Genomic DNA, 15,907 nt, shown 5'->3' on the forward strand with positions numbered 1-15,907 from the left:
TAGTAAATAGCATAGGAACTTGACAACAAAATAGTGACTTGGAAAGGCTAAAGTAGAAATAGGTAAAAGTAAGTGATATCGAATGTTAATGAGTACAGCAGAAAATTCACAAATTCATCCACATAAAAAGATATAATAACTTTAATCTAAATAAATTCAAGATCTAGAGTCAGTGATTTCATTGAGTGAAATTATTTGTTATGCATACATAACTCAAATAGAAAGCAAGAGGTCCAGTTGAATTCATTGAACCCGTCCTAGATCTACGTAAGAGCTTGAATATTAATTGATCATCAAAACATAGCAGTAATAATCTTAATATCTAGGAAGACCATTTAACGCACCTTTGGTAGCCAAACCAGTCATGAACAAAACATAACATTCTTTAAGGCTAAATTTATGCGAAAAAATACGACCCTTCTTGGCTTTGAGCTTCATCTTTTTCACTAATTGCTTGCTCATAGTATTCGTCTTCGTTAATTTGCAATTTTCTTCAGAGATTTCTGGCTCTTCTTTAATCGTTTCGAGTTTCATCTTTAGTATCTCTTCAATATCTAGTATTGGTTGAGTCTTGAAGTTCTTTGATGATCTGCTTGTACATGATGATACCACCCACCACATTTTTCTTGACCCTTTTCTCATCAATTCTTGTCTCAAGAGGCACTTAAGTTTGATGAATTTTAAGTGATTTTCTCTTTATATGATGATGAGGAAGGAACCAAACCAGAAGGTGGTCAGGTTTTTTTTTTATTGGTTGAAAAAGTAGCCAGAGGGCAAAAATAGGGGACCAATTCAAAATTCAATTACTAATGTTTACTGGCTAGGTTATCTTTACAACTAGGTGTGATCATAACAGTGGTTTGTTTATCACATTTAGCTTAGCAATATTGGTTTTTCTTTTGTACAGGGCCACGGTATTTAATTATTTTATCACACTTGCTATGCTGATACTTGGAAAATTGTTTAATTAAAAATGGATTATCCTTGTAAATCCGTACCTAGTGTCTATTGAAGATGTCAAGAGAAAATATACGGGAAAAAAAATAGCGTCTCTAATGTTAGAACACCATTGAAGGTGTTCAAGCTCACTCTTCCATAGATGGAGAGTGAGCTTAAGAGAAGCAATCTGTGAGAAGAAAAGAGTAGATAGAGAAGAGAGAGTAGATAGAGAAGAGAGAGTGCGAAGAGTAAAGTTAGAGAGAGATAGATTTCTAAAATATCAGTATATCTCCTCTTGTATATTGTACTCAATCATGTATTTATACTTGTACATAGAGAGGTATGAATACATCTACTAACTACCTCCTAACTAATTCCTAACAGAATACTAACTACTTTTAGTTAGTTTAACAAACTCCTAACAACCATTAGCTTGTCAAATACTCACTTTGTCAACACTCCCCCTCAAGCTTATGGTTTAAACAAATTCATGACTCCTAAACCACTTAGGAGTGTTTGGTGTTGTGCTTTGCCCAAGCTCTTTGTGAGTAGATCAGCCAGTTGATCTTCAGTGTGAGTGAACTCAGTTTTCAGAACTCCTTGGCAAATCTTTTCTCTTACAAAGTGACAGTCTATGTCAATGTGTTTAGTCCTTTCATGGAAAATTGGATTTGCTGCAATTTGTATTGCAGATTTGCTGTCACACATCATTCTAACAGGAAGATCAACTTGAATACCAAGCTCTCTGAACAAGCCAATTAGCCAGGTTACCTCTGCTGCACAATTTGCCATACTCCTGAACTCAGCCTCAGCTGAGCTTCTGGAGACTGTCTCTTGTTTCTTGGATTTCCAAGAGATGAGGGCCTCACCAAATTTGACTAAGTAACCTGTGACAGACCTCCTGGTTTCTAGACATGCACCCCAATCTGAGTCACAATAAGCAAGAAGTTGATTTGAAGAGGTTGTTGGCATGAAGAGTCCAAGGCCTGGGGCATCTTTAATGTATCTTACAACTCTGAGTGCTGCAGCCATGTGTGATTCCTTGGGGCAATGCATATATTGACTTAACTTCTGTACTGAGAAAGATAGATCAGGTCTTGTCATTGTAAGGTAGAGAAGCCTTCCAACTAGCCTTTGGTACCTACCAGGGTCCTTCAGCACAGGATCTGTGTATTCTTCTTTGGGAGGAATACATTCATCAAACTTTACAGATGTGAGTTTCAAATTTTGTTCAAGTGGTGTACCTGCAGGTTTAGCTCCCCCTAGACCAGCTTCAGCTATTAATTCCAAGGCATACTTCCTTTGAGACAAGTGTATACCTTGACTGGATCTGGCAACTTCAATTCCTAGGAAGAATTTGAGTTCTCCTAGATCCTTCATCTTGAACTGTTTCTGCAGGTCTTTTCTTGTGCTGTCTATGAGACTTTGTCTGCTCCCAGTGATCAGAAGATCATCTACATAGACTAATATAATGACTATGTCACCTTCATCCTGCTTAGTGAACAGGGAATAATCATAGTGACTCTGAGTAAATCCCAACTGCAGCAGTGCTTCTGTTAGCTTTAGGTTCCACTGTCTGGGAGCTTGTTTGAGGCCATAGAGTGATTTGTGGAGTTTGCAGACTTTACCCTTCTCCCCCTGTCTAGCAAACCCAGCAGGGATAGTCATGTAGACCTCTTCTAAGAGATCACCATTGAGGAAAGCATTATGGACATCCATTTGATGGATAAGCCAGTGTTTAGCAGCAGCAAGAGCAATAACTGACCTGACAGTAACCATCTTGGCAACAGGACTGAAAGTCTCACTGTAATCCAAACCTTCTTGTTGACTGTACCCTTTTGCAACTAATCTGGCCTTAAATCTTTCAACCTCACCTGAAGCCTTGTACTTGATCTTGTACACCCACTTGCAGCCAATAGGTGATTTACCAGGGGGCAGATCCACCACAGACCAAGTGTGATTATCCTGCAAGGCAGAAATTTCAAGTTGCATAGCCTGAATCCACTTGGGATCCAGAGAAGCTTCAGAAAAGGAGGAAGGTTCAGAGATGGCAGAGTAAGAAGCAAGGGTGTGTACATAGGCTGGGGACAGATGAGCATAGGACAAATGTGCAGAGATGGGGTATGAGGAGGAGCTATGAGCAGCAGTGACAAAGTCCTGAAGCCACAGGGGAGGCTTAGGCTGTCTAGATGACTTCCTAGTGGGAAGAACATGGTTTGGAGAAGGAAGATCAGGAGAAGAAGGCACAGCAGGACAGACACTAGAGGGAACTGAAGGCACAGGGGAGGAGATTGGGGGTGATTGAGAAGAAGAATCATCAGTGTCTGGTAGAGTAGTGAGAACAGGAAAAAGAGGATTTGAGGAGGTGTGAAGTTCTTTGAATGGAAAGACATCTTCTTTGAATACTACATTTCTATTGACAAATAATGAATTGGAATGCAGGTCATATAGAAGATAGCCCTTTTGAGACATAGAATACCCCATCATGACTGCAGGAATAGCTCTAGGAGCAAATTTGTCTGACACATTTGGACAGGCAGCATAGCACAGGCACCCAAATGTCCTGATGTGAGTGAGTGAAGGAGGCTGTGAATACAGCAATTCAAAAGGAGATTTGTAATGAAGTAGTTTAGAGGGTAGTATGTTGAGCAAATAGACAGCAGTTGTAACACACTCACCCCAAAATTTCAAGGGAATGCTGGCTTGAAATCTGAGAGCTCTGGCCATATTCAAGATAGTTCTATGTTTCCTTTCAGCCACACCATTTTGTTGGGGTGTATATGTACATGTACTCTGATGAAGAATCCCAAGGGTGGACAGCAGAGATTGGAATTCATGACTGAAGAATTCACTACCATTATCAGATCTAAAAGTCTTAACAGTGGTAGAAAAAAAATTGTGAACCTGTGAGAAGAACTTTCTCAGCACCACAATAGCATCAGCTTTGGAGGTAATCAGAAACACCCAAGTATATTTTGAAAAATCATCTACTATAGTGACAAAATATTTCATTCCAGCATGAGTTGGTACTCTATAGGGACCCCATATATCACAATGAATTAGTTCAAATGCAGACTTAGACACATTAGAACTAGTTGGGAATGGGAGTTTAGGTTGTTTAGCTAAAGGGCAAACAGTGCAAGATAGATCCACATTTGTTTGTACAAGGTCAAGACCTGTGGACCTCTTTATTACATCTATAGGTGCATGACCTAATCTTCTATGCCACAAAGACATGGACTCAATTTGACTTGATTGATGTGCTGAGGGAACAGGAACAGCTGGGATGAAGTCTTCCTTGAGGATGTAGAGGCCTTGTTCTTCTCTACCAATCCCCCTGACCAGTCCACTGGAGAGATCCTGAAAGATACAAAAATCAGGAAAGAATGCAGCCATACACTGAAGTTCCTTAGTAAGTTGTGATACAGATAATAAGTTACACTTGAAGTCTGGAACAAATAGCACATTGCTGATACTTTGGTTTCCAAACACTTTTGTTTTTCCAGTGTGTGAGACTGATGTTACATTTCCAGTGGGAAGTTGTACTTCCCTCTTATCAAAGTTAGGCACTGGTTGAATTGTGTCTAGTGCATCTAGACTAGCAGTCATGTGATCTGTTGCTCCTGTATCAACTATCCATTCCTTAGGCACATGTTTGGATACTAAGGCTGACAAAATACTACCTGCAGAGGCTGCTTTGACTGAGTGCTCCCCTGCATTTTCAGTTCCTTTTGCTAGCATCTGCATGATTTGCTGGTACTGGCTTTGTGTGAAGAAGCCTGTTGGAGCTGGAGGATTTGAACTTGTAACATCAGGTTGTAAGGCCTCTGCTTGATTTGCATAGGAAGTAACACCTTTCTTCTTTGACTTCCAGCCTGCAGGATAACCTTTAACCTTGAAACATTGTTCTTTGGTGTGTCCCCTGTATCCACACACTTCACACACCACCACAGGTTTCTGAGGCTTCTGTGAATGTGGCTTATATTGAGAGTCATAGTGTCCTCTATTTGGTTGAATGCCTCCACCTTCTCCTGGTTGATGTCCAAAGTTACCACTCCCTTGAGTATGAGCCTTCTGACTGAATAGGGCTGTGCTTTCAATAATCCTATGATTGGAAGTTTCAGAACTTGCACTCATTAGATTTCTCTGACTCTCATGATCTAGGATGAGAGAGAAGGCTTTGTTTAGGTTAGGAGTGGGAGTCTGAAGCAGAATTTGACCTCTGGCAACCGAGTAGGACTCATTCAGTCCCATTAAAAACTGAAGTAATCGTTGATACTCAGAATGTTCTTTGAATTTTCTGGACTCATCACAAGAGCATCCTGGACACGGCATAATTGAGTCAAACTCATTCCATAGGCTCTTCAATGTAGTATAATAGTCAGTTACTGACAAAACTCCTTGGTTTAGGCTATGAATCTCCTTATGAAGATGAAACACATGCACTCCATTGATTTTGTCGAATCTTTCCTTCAAGTCACACCACACTCTGTGAGCATCATCACTATACACAACACTACTGAGTAGTCCTGGTCTTACAGCGTTCATGATCCATGACAGGACAACCGCATTGCACTTCTCCCAAATGTCAACATACTCAGGACCAAACTTAGACCTAGGAAATCTACCATCCACAAACCCTAGCTTGCTCTTACCTCGAAGTCCAATACGCATGGATCTACTCCAGACTGCGTAATTTTCTGAACCTGTGAGTTGTAAGGAGATCAAGGAGCTTCCTGGAGTGTCGTTTGGTTGAAGATAGAGTGGATGATTGTGGTCTATCACCGGAACTCTAAAGTAGTCTGTTTCAGCTGTGAGATTTATGTTTGAGTTGTTCATTTCTGCAGATCCGCCTTCGGCTTCAGTTGTGACAGCCATTTTTTTCAACTCAACACCTTGAGCTTTGATTTTCTTCTAAACTGCAGGTTGGAGACTTTATAGCAGCTCACCGTCGCAACCTCGCTCTGATACCATGTTAGAACACCATTGAAGGTGTTCAAGCTCACTCTTCCATAGATGGAGAGTGAGCTTAAGAGAAGCAATCTGTGAGAAGAAAAGAGTAGATAGAGAAGAGAGAGTAGATAGAGAAGAGAGAGTGCGAAGAGTAAAGTTAGAGAGAGATAGATTTCTAAAATATCAGTATATCTCCTCTTGTATATTGTACTCAATCATGTATTTATACTTGTACATAGAGAGGTATGAATACATCTACTAACTACCTCCTAACTAATTCCTAACAGAATACTAACTACTTTTAGTTAGTTTAACAAACTCCTAACAACCATTAGCTTGTCAAATACTCACTTTGTCAACATCTAACATATATAGATACTGCTAACTTCTTTTATAATTCCACGTTGATATTTATTGCTTCCCCCGTTTTAAATTATCTGTGGTGATCTCTAAAAATAGTTATCTCAAATTATTTTTTATTTTATCCTTAGTAGTAAGACTACTAGCTAACACCTCAATTGTCAATAGAGCAACTGTTTAATGAAGAGAGATTATATTTTAAGACACAGTAGTCAAAATCTTCTTCTAATGTTGTTTTCTTAAGTAATATGTAAAAGAAATATATGGCATATAATGGATGGAGTAATACATTACAAACGTATATTTCAATACAATTGAGTATTAGGTATTGAAGCCACCAAACCTGGATAAAAATATAATGTTACATGCATTATATTTTAATTTTTAAAATTATGACCAGTTTCAACTCCTTCCAATTTCATTATGAATCAGGCGACTTGGTAATTCGTTGAACCTATCAAACATATTTATTCATTTATTAAATATTTATATTTTGAACTGTACTGATTTGAGTATTGAGAAAAATACTTTCTAAAACGAGCGTTAGAGAGGATAATTATTTTTTGGGGGTTAACCAAGTCCACCACTCAATTTTCAACGATAAGTTCTGCAAAATCTTTTATTACAAGCTTTCTTATAATACTGATGTAAACGGTTTCTTTAATCAGGCGAATTTGTACAAATGACCTTTACCTTCTTGAGGTCACTATTTAAATATTATCCTGGTTAATTTAGTGGATAAAATTTATACAAAAAAAATAATTACAAAACCATCTTTAGATAGGGATGGCAATAAGGAGGGGCGGGCTGACCTTAACCCGCAAAAATCTTAACCTGCCCTGGCCCGCATAAATATTTTTTTGTTTTTTTATTATATTTTGTTATTTACATATTTATAGATTTAAAAATTTAGTGGGAGTCTTTTAAATGTCCGAAAATGTTAATAGGAAAGATTTAATTTTTTTGTATATGACCATACTAGCTCGTAATTGTCCTTTAGTTAAAAAAAAAAACTAGCTCGGAATTGTATTCCCAGAAGCTAATTGCTAATGGGAGCAAACTATCTCATTTAATTGTTGATAATTTGCTTATACATGTAAGATTTTTTTTTTTAGATTTAAAATTCAAAAAAATGCTTCATAACAATTTGAAGTTATAATTGAATATATATTCGCATACCTACACAGAAGCACTATATTCTCATGTTCCAACCAAGTGTAACTAGTTTGTAGTGTAATAGATGTAGTTCTAAGTATATATAATTTCAGATAAAGCTAATATAAGTTTAGGTATGTTCACGAGAATAATATTAATTTTAATTTTTTTTTATGTAACCCAACCCGCAAAAAAGTCATTTTAACCCGCATAGCTTAAAAGCCGCTCTGCCCCACGTCCGTCTCGTCCCATTGTTATCCCTACCTTGAAAGACTGAATTTATCATATTTAACTTACGAAGAATGAATTTAAATAGTTGACATTAAAAATAAGAAATTACACCCAAATAACCTTGAAAAATAGGTGCTCTTAAACTTGTGCCTATTTTTTCACAAATTTTAAGGTCGAAAATCAAAAGTTTAATCTATGAGACAACACTTATTAAACTAAACATTTTGCCTAAGAGCTGAAGATCACCTACTTTTAAAGTCATTTCTTATAAAGGAAAAATAACACTTATACTCCAATAAGGGAAAGTATTTACCCTTAAATGCCCATTATTTTCATATCTTTTTTTATTTTATAATGACATAAATTTATTTTAAAATTTTTGCGTATGATACCGATAGGACATCAATATAATGACGAAGTATCACAGAGAATTAAGCTCAATCTTATATGAAATCAACATGGTATAAAATACCGATGGAGTATCACAGATAATATATTTTCTACTAATTTGGAGTTTAATAAATAAGATTGTGATTTTAATAATTTTCTCTTAATTTTTTATTTTTCTTTCTTAAGAAAAGTTCAATCTTATATGATACCAATAGATATTAATATACCGACAGAATATCACATAAAATTAAGCTCAATCCTATATGATATCGATATGATATCAATATATCGATGGAGTATCACGGATGATTATTTCATAACAGTGATGCTGACGTTATGCGCGAAATTAAAGGAGAAAATGATGTAAGAGGTTAAATAGTTTGGATCATGAGTCTATTAAGGATAAATAGTTTGAGTTTGGTCCAATTTGAATAAATAGTTTTACAATTTGATCTATTTTATGTAATTTTCCCTTTTATAAATCATCCAATCAAAAAAAGCCAACCAATGCAAATTAATCCCTTTGATCGAACATGAGTAAGCTTTCAGCCCTACACAACCCAAACTACAACTAAATTTAAAGCGCAACTCGCCACTTCTATCATTCATGATTTGTAGGTATAGATATGGCCCAGCAATCATTAGCCGAGTTGGCAAGGGTCCAGTTCGAACCCATATGGGCCCAGACATACCAAACCTAGTTAACAATGTATCAAAATCACAACAAATGTAACAAGCTTATTTAGCACACTTTTAATTTTTTTCAAGTTTGCACATTATTGATGCATAGATGACTAAAAAACTACACGAAAAAATGGGTTGAAATCGACATTGTGAGTTTTTGCTAATAATAATAATAATTTACTTTTCAAATTTCAACATTCAAATATACTCCAAATAATCTCAAATCTAAAACATAAATTCGATTCATCATTAAGAACTTCAATTCTCAATTTATCAATATAACAACCTCTAACAAACTCATTTAACACCCTTTCAGTTTTTTTCATATATATTTTTATTCAATCTCACATGAATGAAATACATTTTAAAATTAAATAAAGTTTTAGCCATATGCGTCTAAATACAAAAGCAAAAAAAAAACAAAAAAAAACAACTATATTCTTTTATCTGAAAATTATCTAATATTGGTGTTCATGCAAAAACAAAAACAAAATAAAATGTATAAGACGAATATTACTTAAAATGGAGACCAAAATAAGATGGAAAATTTACATAAATGTATTATATTAAGAAAATATTTACCATTTATAATAGTAATATTTTTTTACTGGACACTTATAACGCATTTATAATACAGTTTTAATACAATGTTAATACATATTACTGACAATAATTTATAAAAATCACATAATATAAGTTTTATTCATTGATAATATATTTATCACACACTTTAATACACTTATAATACATTTTGTCAATTTCTTACCAAACAAGCATAATATATTTTAAAACACTTATAATATATTTATATTGCATGCATAATTCACTTTTACTACATGAAAAATATATCATAATATTGTTATGTATTGCTATAGATAGTAATAAACAAAAAATATTATTAAAATCAATAATTATTTATTAAAAAATGTTGTCCCAATAATTTTTCCTATCAATACTCAATAATTTTTTACGGAATATAGAAAGGAGCCCATGCCAAAAAGAGGAGAAGGACCTCAATGTTAGTTGTCACTTGTCACTTGTCACGAAACGTATTTGATCAGCAAACAAAACAACTTAATTTTCATGCTAAATTTCAGAATTGAATCCTAGATATCATATATGCATCAATGTATCTTTATTAGGTTGATACACTTTAGTTATTTTTAGCCCAAATGACATAGTCTACGTTCTTAGGATGTCAGTACTTTTGTATTAAACCTATTAATTATACATACAATAAAATAAATCAAAGTTTCTTATGGGAAATTCAACTAAAATTTATAAGCATAGCCGACCCTAACTTTCTTTCAATGTCCTAAAAACTTCTTTAAGTTGCGGCTAAAATTTGGCCAACTCAGTTAGGTGGGAGTGATAGATAAGAGCAAATAAATTCCCTGTGTTCAGTCTATTAGGGGAAAAAAAGGGACCGAAGTGGCATTGAACAATTTTTTAGAACATAAAAAATAAGCAAAAAAAAAAAAAAATCGTCCAATCAAATCAACTACAGACACACAAAAAAGTTTTTTATATTTTAAATAAAAATATTTAATAAGATTTATTTTGTTATATATTAAGGTGTTCAATTGAAATAAGTCATGGTGCAAGTGTCTAAATAATTCATTGGTAAATTTAAAAGTTTACCCATGTATTAAACATTATTATAATTATTATCAAACAAAAACATTCTACAGTGGAACTATAACTTAAGTGGAATTTGTTTTAGTGTTATAAAATAAACTAACTTAACAAAATAAGAAAGGAAGACAATAAGAGAAAGAGAGAGTTGAAAAAATACCAGCGTATTTATAAATTACACACTGAATGAGGCTATTTATAGCTTGATGAATTAAGAGGATAAGGGAGAGAGCGATATTCTTTTAAGTGGGTCTCATAAGAAAAGTAGTGGATCTAATAATTTCAACAAATAATTTATCAAGAATTATAGTCTAAATATCCTTTCCTAAAGAAATTGCCTTTAAAATGGCAATAAGTTTTTTATTATCAAAGAAAGCTGCAGAATAATGCATGATTAAGTGTTTAATATTTCCTAGATAGGAAGTCAGGTAGAGAATTATCAATTCCCTTCTTATACTGAATATTGAAATCAAATGGGGCCAATTAGGCCTGCCATCTAGTAAATATTAATTTAGAGACATCATGTTTAAATTTTTTGTCAAACATATATTTGATTGATTGAGTATACGTCTTGATCAAGAAGGATATTTTCTCTGGGTTTCTGTCCATTTTTTCGAATGAAATCTTATAAGATATTCACATTTATCATGGGGGTTTACTTGTTTTAGTATCCCCCCATAACCAATATTAGAAGCATCAGTTTCACATGTAATTATTATTTCTTATACATTTAGTTTTTACTAGTATAGTGTACATGCTTTGCAAATGTGTTTCACGTCATTTATAATTTTATATGAAAAGTAGCAATTGACGTTAAAATAAATATACATTTAGATAAATGATATAGGTAAATATTGTAGATCGAATATGTTATTGTTTTTAAGACTTTAAGTCAAATATTAAAAATAAATATAATGTGTTTATTTAGTTCTATACGTAATTTTTATTTAAATCAAAATTTTCGTAATTGTTATCTTTGATTTAAAAATATTAACTGTTGGGACTTTTAATATAGTTCAAATAAAGAAAGAATTAAGAAACATATTTTAAATAACTAAACATTAGAAGTATTCTTAAAAATGATATCCCTATAACAATTTAAACGTAGTATTTTATCAAATCATTAAATATTAAAATAATGCCTCAAGGCTCAATCCGTATTTGCTCAATCAAGTTAAAATGATCGGACAATGTAGGGATATAACATTAGAAGAGAAAAAGACACTCGATGGCTAATAGTAAAAATAATGACCCAAATTTAACTTACTCCACAAATATATCTTTGGTCATTTTATTTTCACTTTAGTTATAATTAGCTCGTATAATGAGGATCGAATCACCTTTGTTGTGGCTTTAAATACGAATTACGTATACATGCGTTGCACGTGTCAATATATATAAAAAGTGTATACAAAAAAATTAACAAATTATATAAAAATAAGAAATTTCAAGTAATAATAAAAAGAAAATAATATTAAATTCTATTTAATTTACTTTCAAGTACCAAAATAATTTTATGTAATATTGAATTTTATATGAATCTATTGTTAGTGAACCATATAGGAATAATGTTGTTTCCAAAATCCCCAAAAGGAAAAAGAAACTACATGTAGCTTTAGGAGTATTGTACAATGTACATAAACAATTGTTTCCGAAATGAAAACGTAAACTAATCCTGGATGTGTAAGCAACACGTGGCACCAGTTTAGCTAGAGAAATCTATTACGATTAAACTTCTTTACAAATTATATGAGCTTATTAAGTGGACACAAGTGTCGAAGAAATTTTTAAAATTATTTTTATATGAGTTATAAATTATGAATTTAAATCGTAAAAGTAATATTAAAATCCAAACTGTTTATATCGCATCAATATACTTTGTGAACTATAGACGACTTATGAGCCTATCAAGTATCAAAAAATAATCGAAATAATTATGAAAATATAAAAAGGGAAAATAAAAATAACACGTAATGAGTGTGGTCCAGCTGTCACGTAATGAAAGGGTTACCCGTGATTAAACCCGACAAACTTGGCGTCAATAACCATATCCTGCAACTCCCTTTTCTCTCTACCGCTCTCCTGTTTCTTGTTTCATTCAATTCAATTCAATTCAATTCAAATTCTCAGTTTATCTCACTTTTTTTTTCTCTTTCACCTATTCACACTCTTCGTCATCCACTATCTATCTGCAGCACTGCACTTACAGATGCTTTGCTTATATACCACAGGCCCCCCACATTCATGCTTGTGGTCCTATTCTTTCTAATTTCTTTGACTTAATTTTTACATTTTTATGTCTGTTTCCACCAAGAATCGACCCAGCACTGTTGGTGGCGGTGGACAAAGCGGCGGCGATGAAGGCGTCGGTGCCGTTGGTGGTGGTCGGTGTAAGGAAACGGATGATTCAGAAGAGGAAGGTGATAACAATAAGGATTTTGGGAAGAATAAGGGGAAAAGGGTATCTTGTTTTCGGTTTAGAAAGGTTAAAAGTATGTTTTTGAGGAGGAAACGAAAAGGGGTTTCTGGGAATTCGGAGAGAAGAAGGGAATTAAGTGGTGGAGGAAGAGGAGGGTGTTACTTGTGCTTGAAGAGACCGCTGACTTCTGATTCAGGTGGTGAATCACAAACGAGTGATCCTAATAGCCCCAATTTTACTTATGAGATGTTAAGAGTTTTTATTGAGAAGAATGATTTTTATTCCAATGAATGCAACCCCCATTTGGATGTAGAATCTAAGCCATGCTCTAATCAAGATGATAAATGAAATGTGATTAAAAGAAAAGGAGAATTTTTGGATGATAACACAATTTGATTCCTGTTCTGCATTCTGGGTGAGTATAAAACTCTGAGGTTTGGAAATGCCAATAATTTGTGCAATTGAGTATCATGGCCTAGTAGTTCTTGGTTTGTTTTGCGTCATTTAGCAGTCAAAACACTATATTTGAACTCGAGGCTCGAGGGGGTGAAATAATTCTGTAGTTTTAGTTTGTGTTTATTGTTTCTGGTGTATGATTGTCATTTTGTGGAGCTGAAAATCATTTATATCAGATTGAGAGCATAGCTGTTAGAAATTCGGAATTGCAATCCGAAGGAAAGTTACGTTTCTGGCTAAGATTTTTGACTTTGGAAGAGAACTTTTCAGAAAATGGAGTGTATTTGGATTTTTATTTGAACAAGATCGAGGAGAAGCCAGAGAAACTATCCATCCAATTGCTCTGCGGTGGATGGCAACTTGAGTACAAGGTATAGAACTTGATTGAATGAAACATTCTTTACGCAAATGAATCAGATTTTGAAATGATCACCTTTTGTGGTAACCATAATCTTGTAAGGTTCCATGTCAATTGTGTTCATCATTCAATTTTTAGAGCCATAATTTGTAAAGAGTACCGGCCACAGTTCACATTGTATATGAAGGTGTAAGCATTGCATATCTATGTATTATGTGATTGTATTTGATGTTAAGCTTTACTTTGAGAAATTTTGTCAGTTTTCTGTTATGTTATATCTTCTTTAGGTTGTGTATGTACTCGAAAAGATGTCAATGACTGCACTTATTTTAACTTGATAAAAAACTGTGATGGATCATGGTGAAGCCAAACATTAGAGCAATATGGCCTTATGGCGAAACAGATGGACCATAAAAGCCCCATGTTATTAAAGTTCTTTGTGTTTAAGAGATGAAGCTTAATATGATAGCAAGCATATCTAAGGTTCACAAATATTGGCGTTAAACATGGACTTTACTACGACATATAAGACAGAATTCTAAATAACTCGGTGTTGGAACCTTGGAGTGAAAAGAGCTGTTTTTCTTTCACACTTCATGGGACCATTATCTATTTATCTTCTATAAAAAGATTTAGAATTTACAATTTCTATATGTAACTATTACCTGCTAAGGATGCTGATGTTATACAGGAATCTGTCAAAACACTTTGTACATTCCTTCCTCTTTATAGTATCAGAGTATAAATTTGAAGTGTGATTGGTTACTGAACCCGCCTTTGCTTCACTACCTTTTTTGAAATTCTGTGCTTTGTATTGTTTAAAGCCACAACTGTATTGTGCTTGGTATATTTTGGAAGTTTTGGCCATCCCATATTCAGTGTCTTAAAATTGATGGATAACATAAGTGGTGGTGACTTCAAATTTTGGACGAAGGCATGGGTAGGAGAGGATACCAGAAATAAGAATGCTTAGAAGTTAAGCGTAGCTCTGGTTGGAAGGATGATCTTTGCCTTATTATGTATGAGGTACAACAAATAAGCTGAGGTGTCAAATGAGGAAGACACACCGATTTGATGCAGGTAGGTACTTAGCTGGAAGGGAATTGCTAGTAACGTTTAACATAGACATTTCAGTCGAATTTCCTTCTTTCTGTCTCCAGGGGATCTATATAATCTTCCCTCCAATTTAACCTCTCTAATGTAAAAGTTCTGTTAAAATTCTTTCGCATGTTTTCCAATAAATATTTTGGTATTGAAATTGCCATTTTATCTTGTCACTGGTTGTTCTGAAATACCTTAAGTCTAGTTTCAACTTGTCATTTGACAGTACTTATGGCGAGAGCCTGTTAATGGTTCCTTGGGAAACAACTGTCACAGGGATCTCAATTTAAGTCAACGTTTTTCTTTATACTAATTCATAATAGAGGATTGTGCATTTCAGCTATCCATCTTCGAAAGATGTTTCTCCAGAATCATAGTAAGCTTCTGTTAGCATCAAGTTGAACTGTTGTGACCCTTGTAATGTTATTTAAGGCACAATGTTATTTTCGAGTCATTTAGAGAAACTGCAGATCATTCCTTAGGACCCTTTGTAATGAAGCCATTGTGGCAGATGGTTGTCCAGTCATTAAAGAGACGTCCCAATCCAAGGTGTTTGAAGTTTGAGAAAAGACATTCTTAGCAAGATGCAGTGTTGCTAAATCGTTTCATCTTTTTGAAGAGAAGTAGGCTTTCGGTCTCTCGCTGCTTCCCCATGTGTTATTCAGCAGAAAGAATGAGATGCTCTAGCATATTGATTGTGCAAAGCATAAATGAATTTCGAATAGCACTTTGTTAAGAAAGATCCCTAAATGTCAAAATCAGGTTGGTTGGGATGCAATTGTAGGATTTCTGTTCATTTTTTTTCTTCTAAATTTTCAATCAATTGTGTTATTACCTTCTGTCCCCGTCGCATTGAATTACTTCGTTATGCGACTGATTTGTGGTACTTCCTGAAATTGAAAGCTCACTGAAATTATTGTGCATTGAAAAGGAAAAGTCAGAGAAAGATTCTAAAGATAACTACACGAGGACTACTTCAATTCTCAAAAGATGATTACAATGAAATGAAAAGATGTTATTTATAGACTCAGCAGCTGTATGAGAGAAACAATCTTCCTACCTCCACGAGGTAAGACTTTGAGGTAAGGATAAAGTCTGCATAAACTCTATCCTCTCCAAACAACCATCCATTTGCTTGTCACGTGATTTATAACGACATTTCTTTAGATTGGCTTGAAGCACAAGAAGAATCCATAAGAACCACTCTATTGCTTGTTAAAATTCTT

At 34.2% G+C, this 15,907-nt stretch overlaps 1 protein-coding gene across 1 annotated transcript; it reads left to right on the top strand.

The window, feature by feature from the left end:
• Nucleotides 1-12,410: 12,410 nt before the first annotated feature.
• LOC129886005 (uncharacterized) lies at nucleotides 12,411-13,831 on the top strand. Its single transcript, XM_055960511.1, has one exon. It carries the CDS (start codon nucleotides 12,644-12,646, stop codon nucleotides 13,112-13,114), a length of 471 nt encoding a protein of 156 aa, XP_055816486.1. The 5' UTR covers nucleotides 12,411-12,643; the 3' UTR covers nucleotides 13,115-13,831.
• The last annotated feature ends 2,076 nt before the right edge of the window (nucleotides 13,832-15,907 follow it).

The sequence above is a fragment of the Solanum dulcamara genome, chromosome 4, assembly GCF_947179165.1.
Source record: "Solanum dulcamara chromosome 4, daSolDulc1.2, whole genome shotgun sequence".
Lineage (NCBI taxonomy): Eukaryota > Viridiplantae > Streptophyta > Magnoliopsida > Solanales > Solanaceae > Solanum > Solanum dulcamara.

Excerpts from the sequence above, each read along its gene's own strand:
- LOC129886005 (XM_055960511.1), top strand. The coding sequence starts at position 12,644 with ATGTCTGTTTCCACCAAGAATCGACCCAGCACTGTTGGTGGCGGTGGA.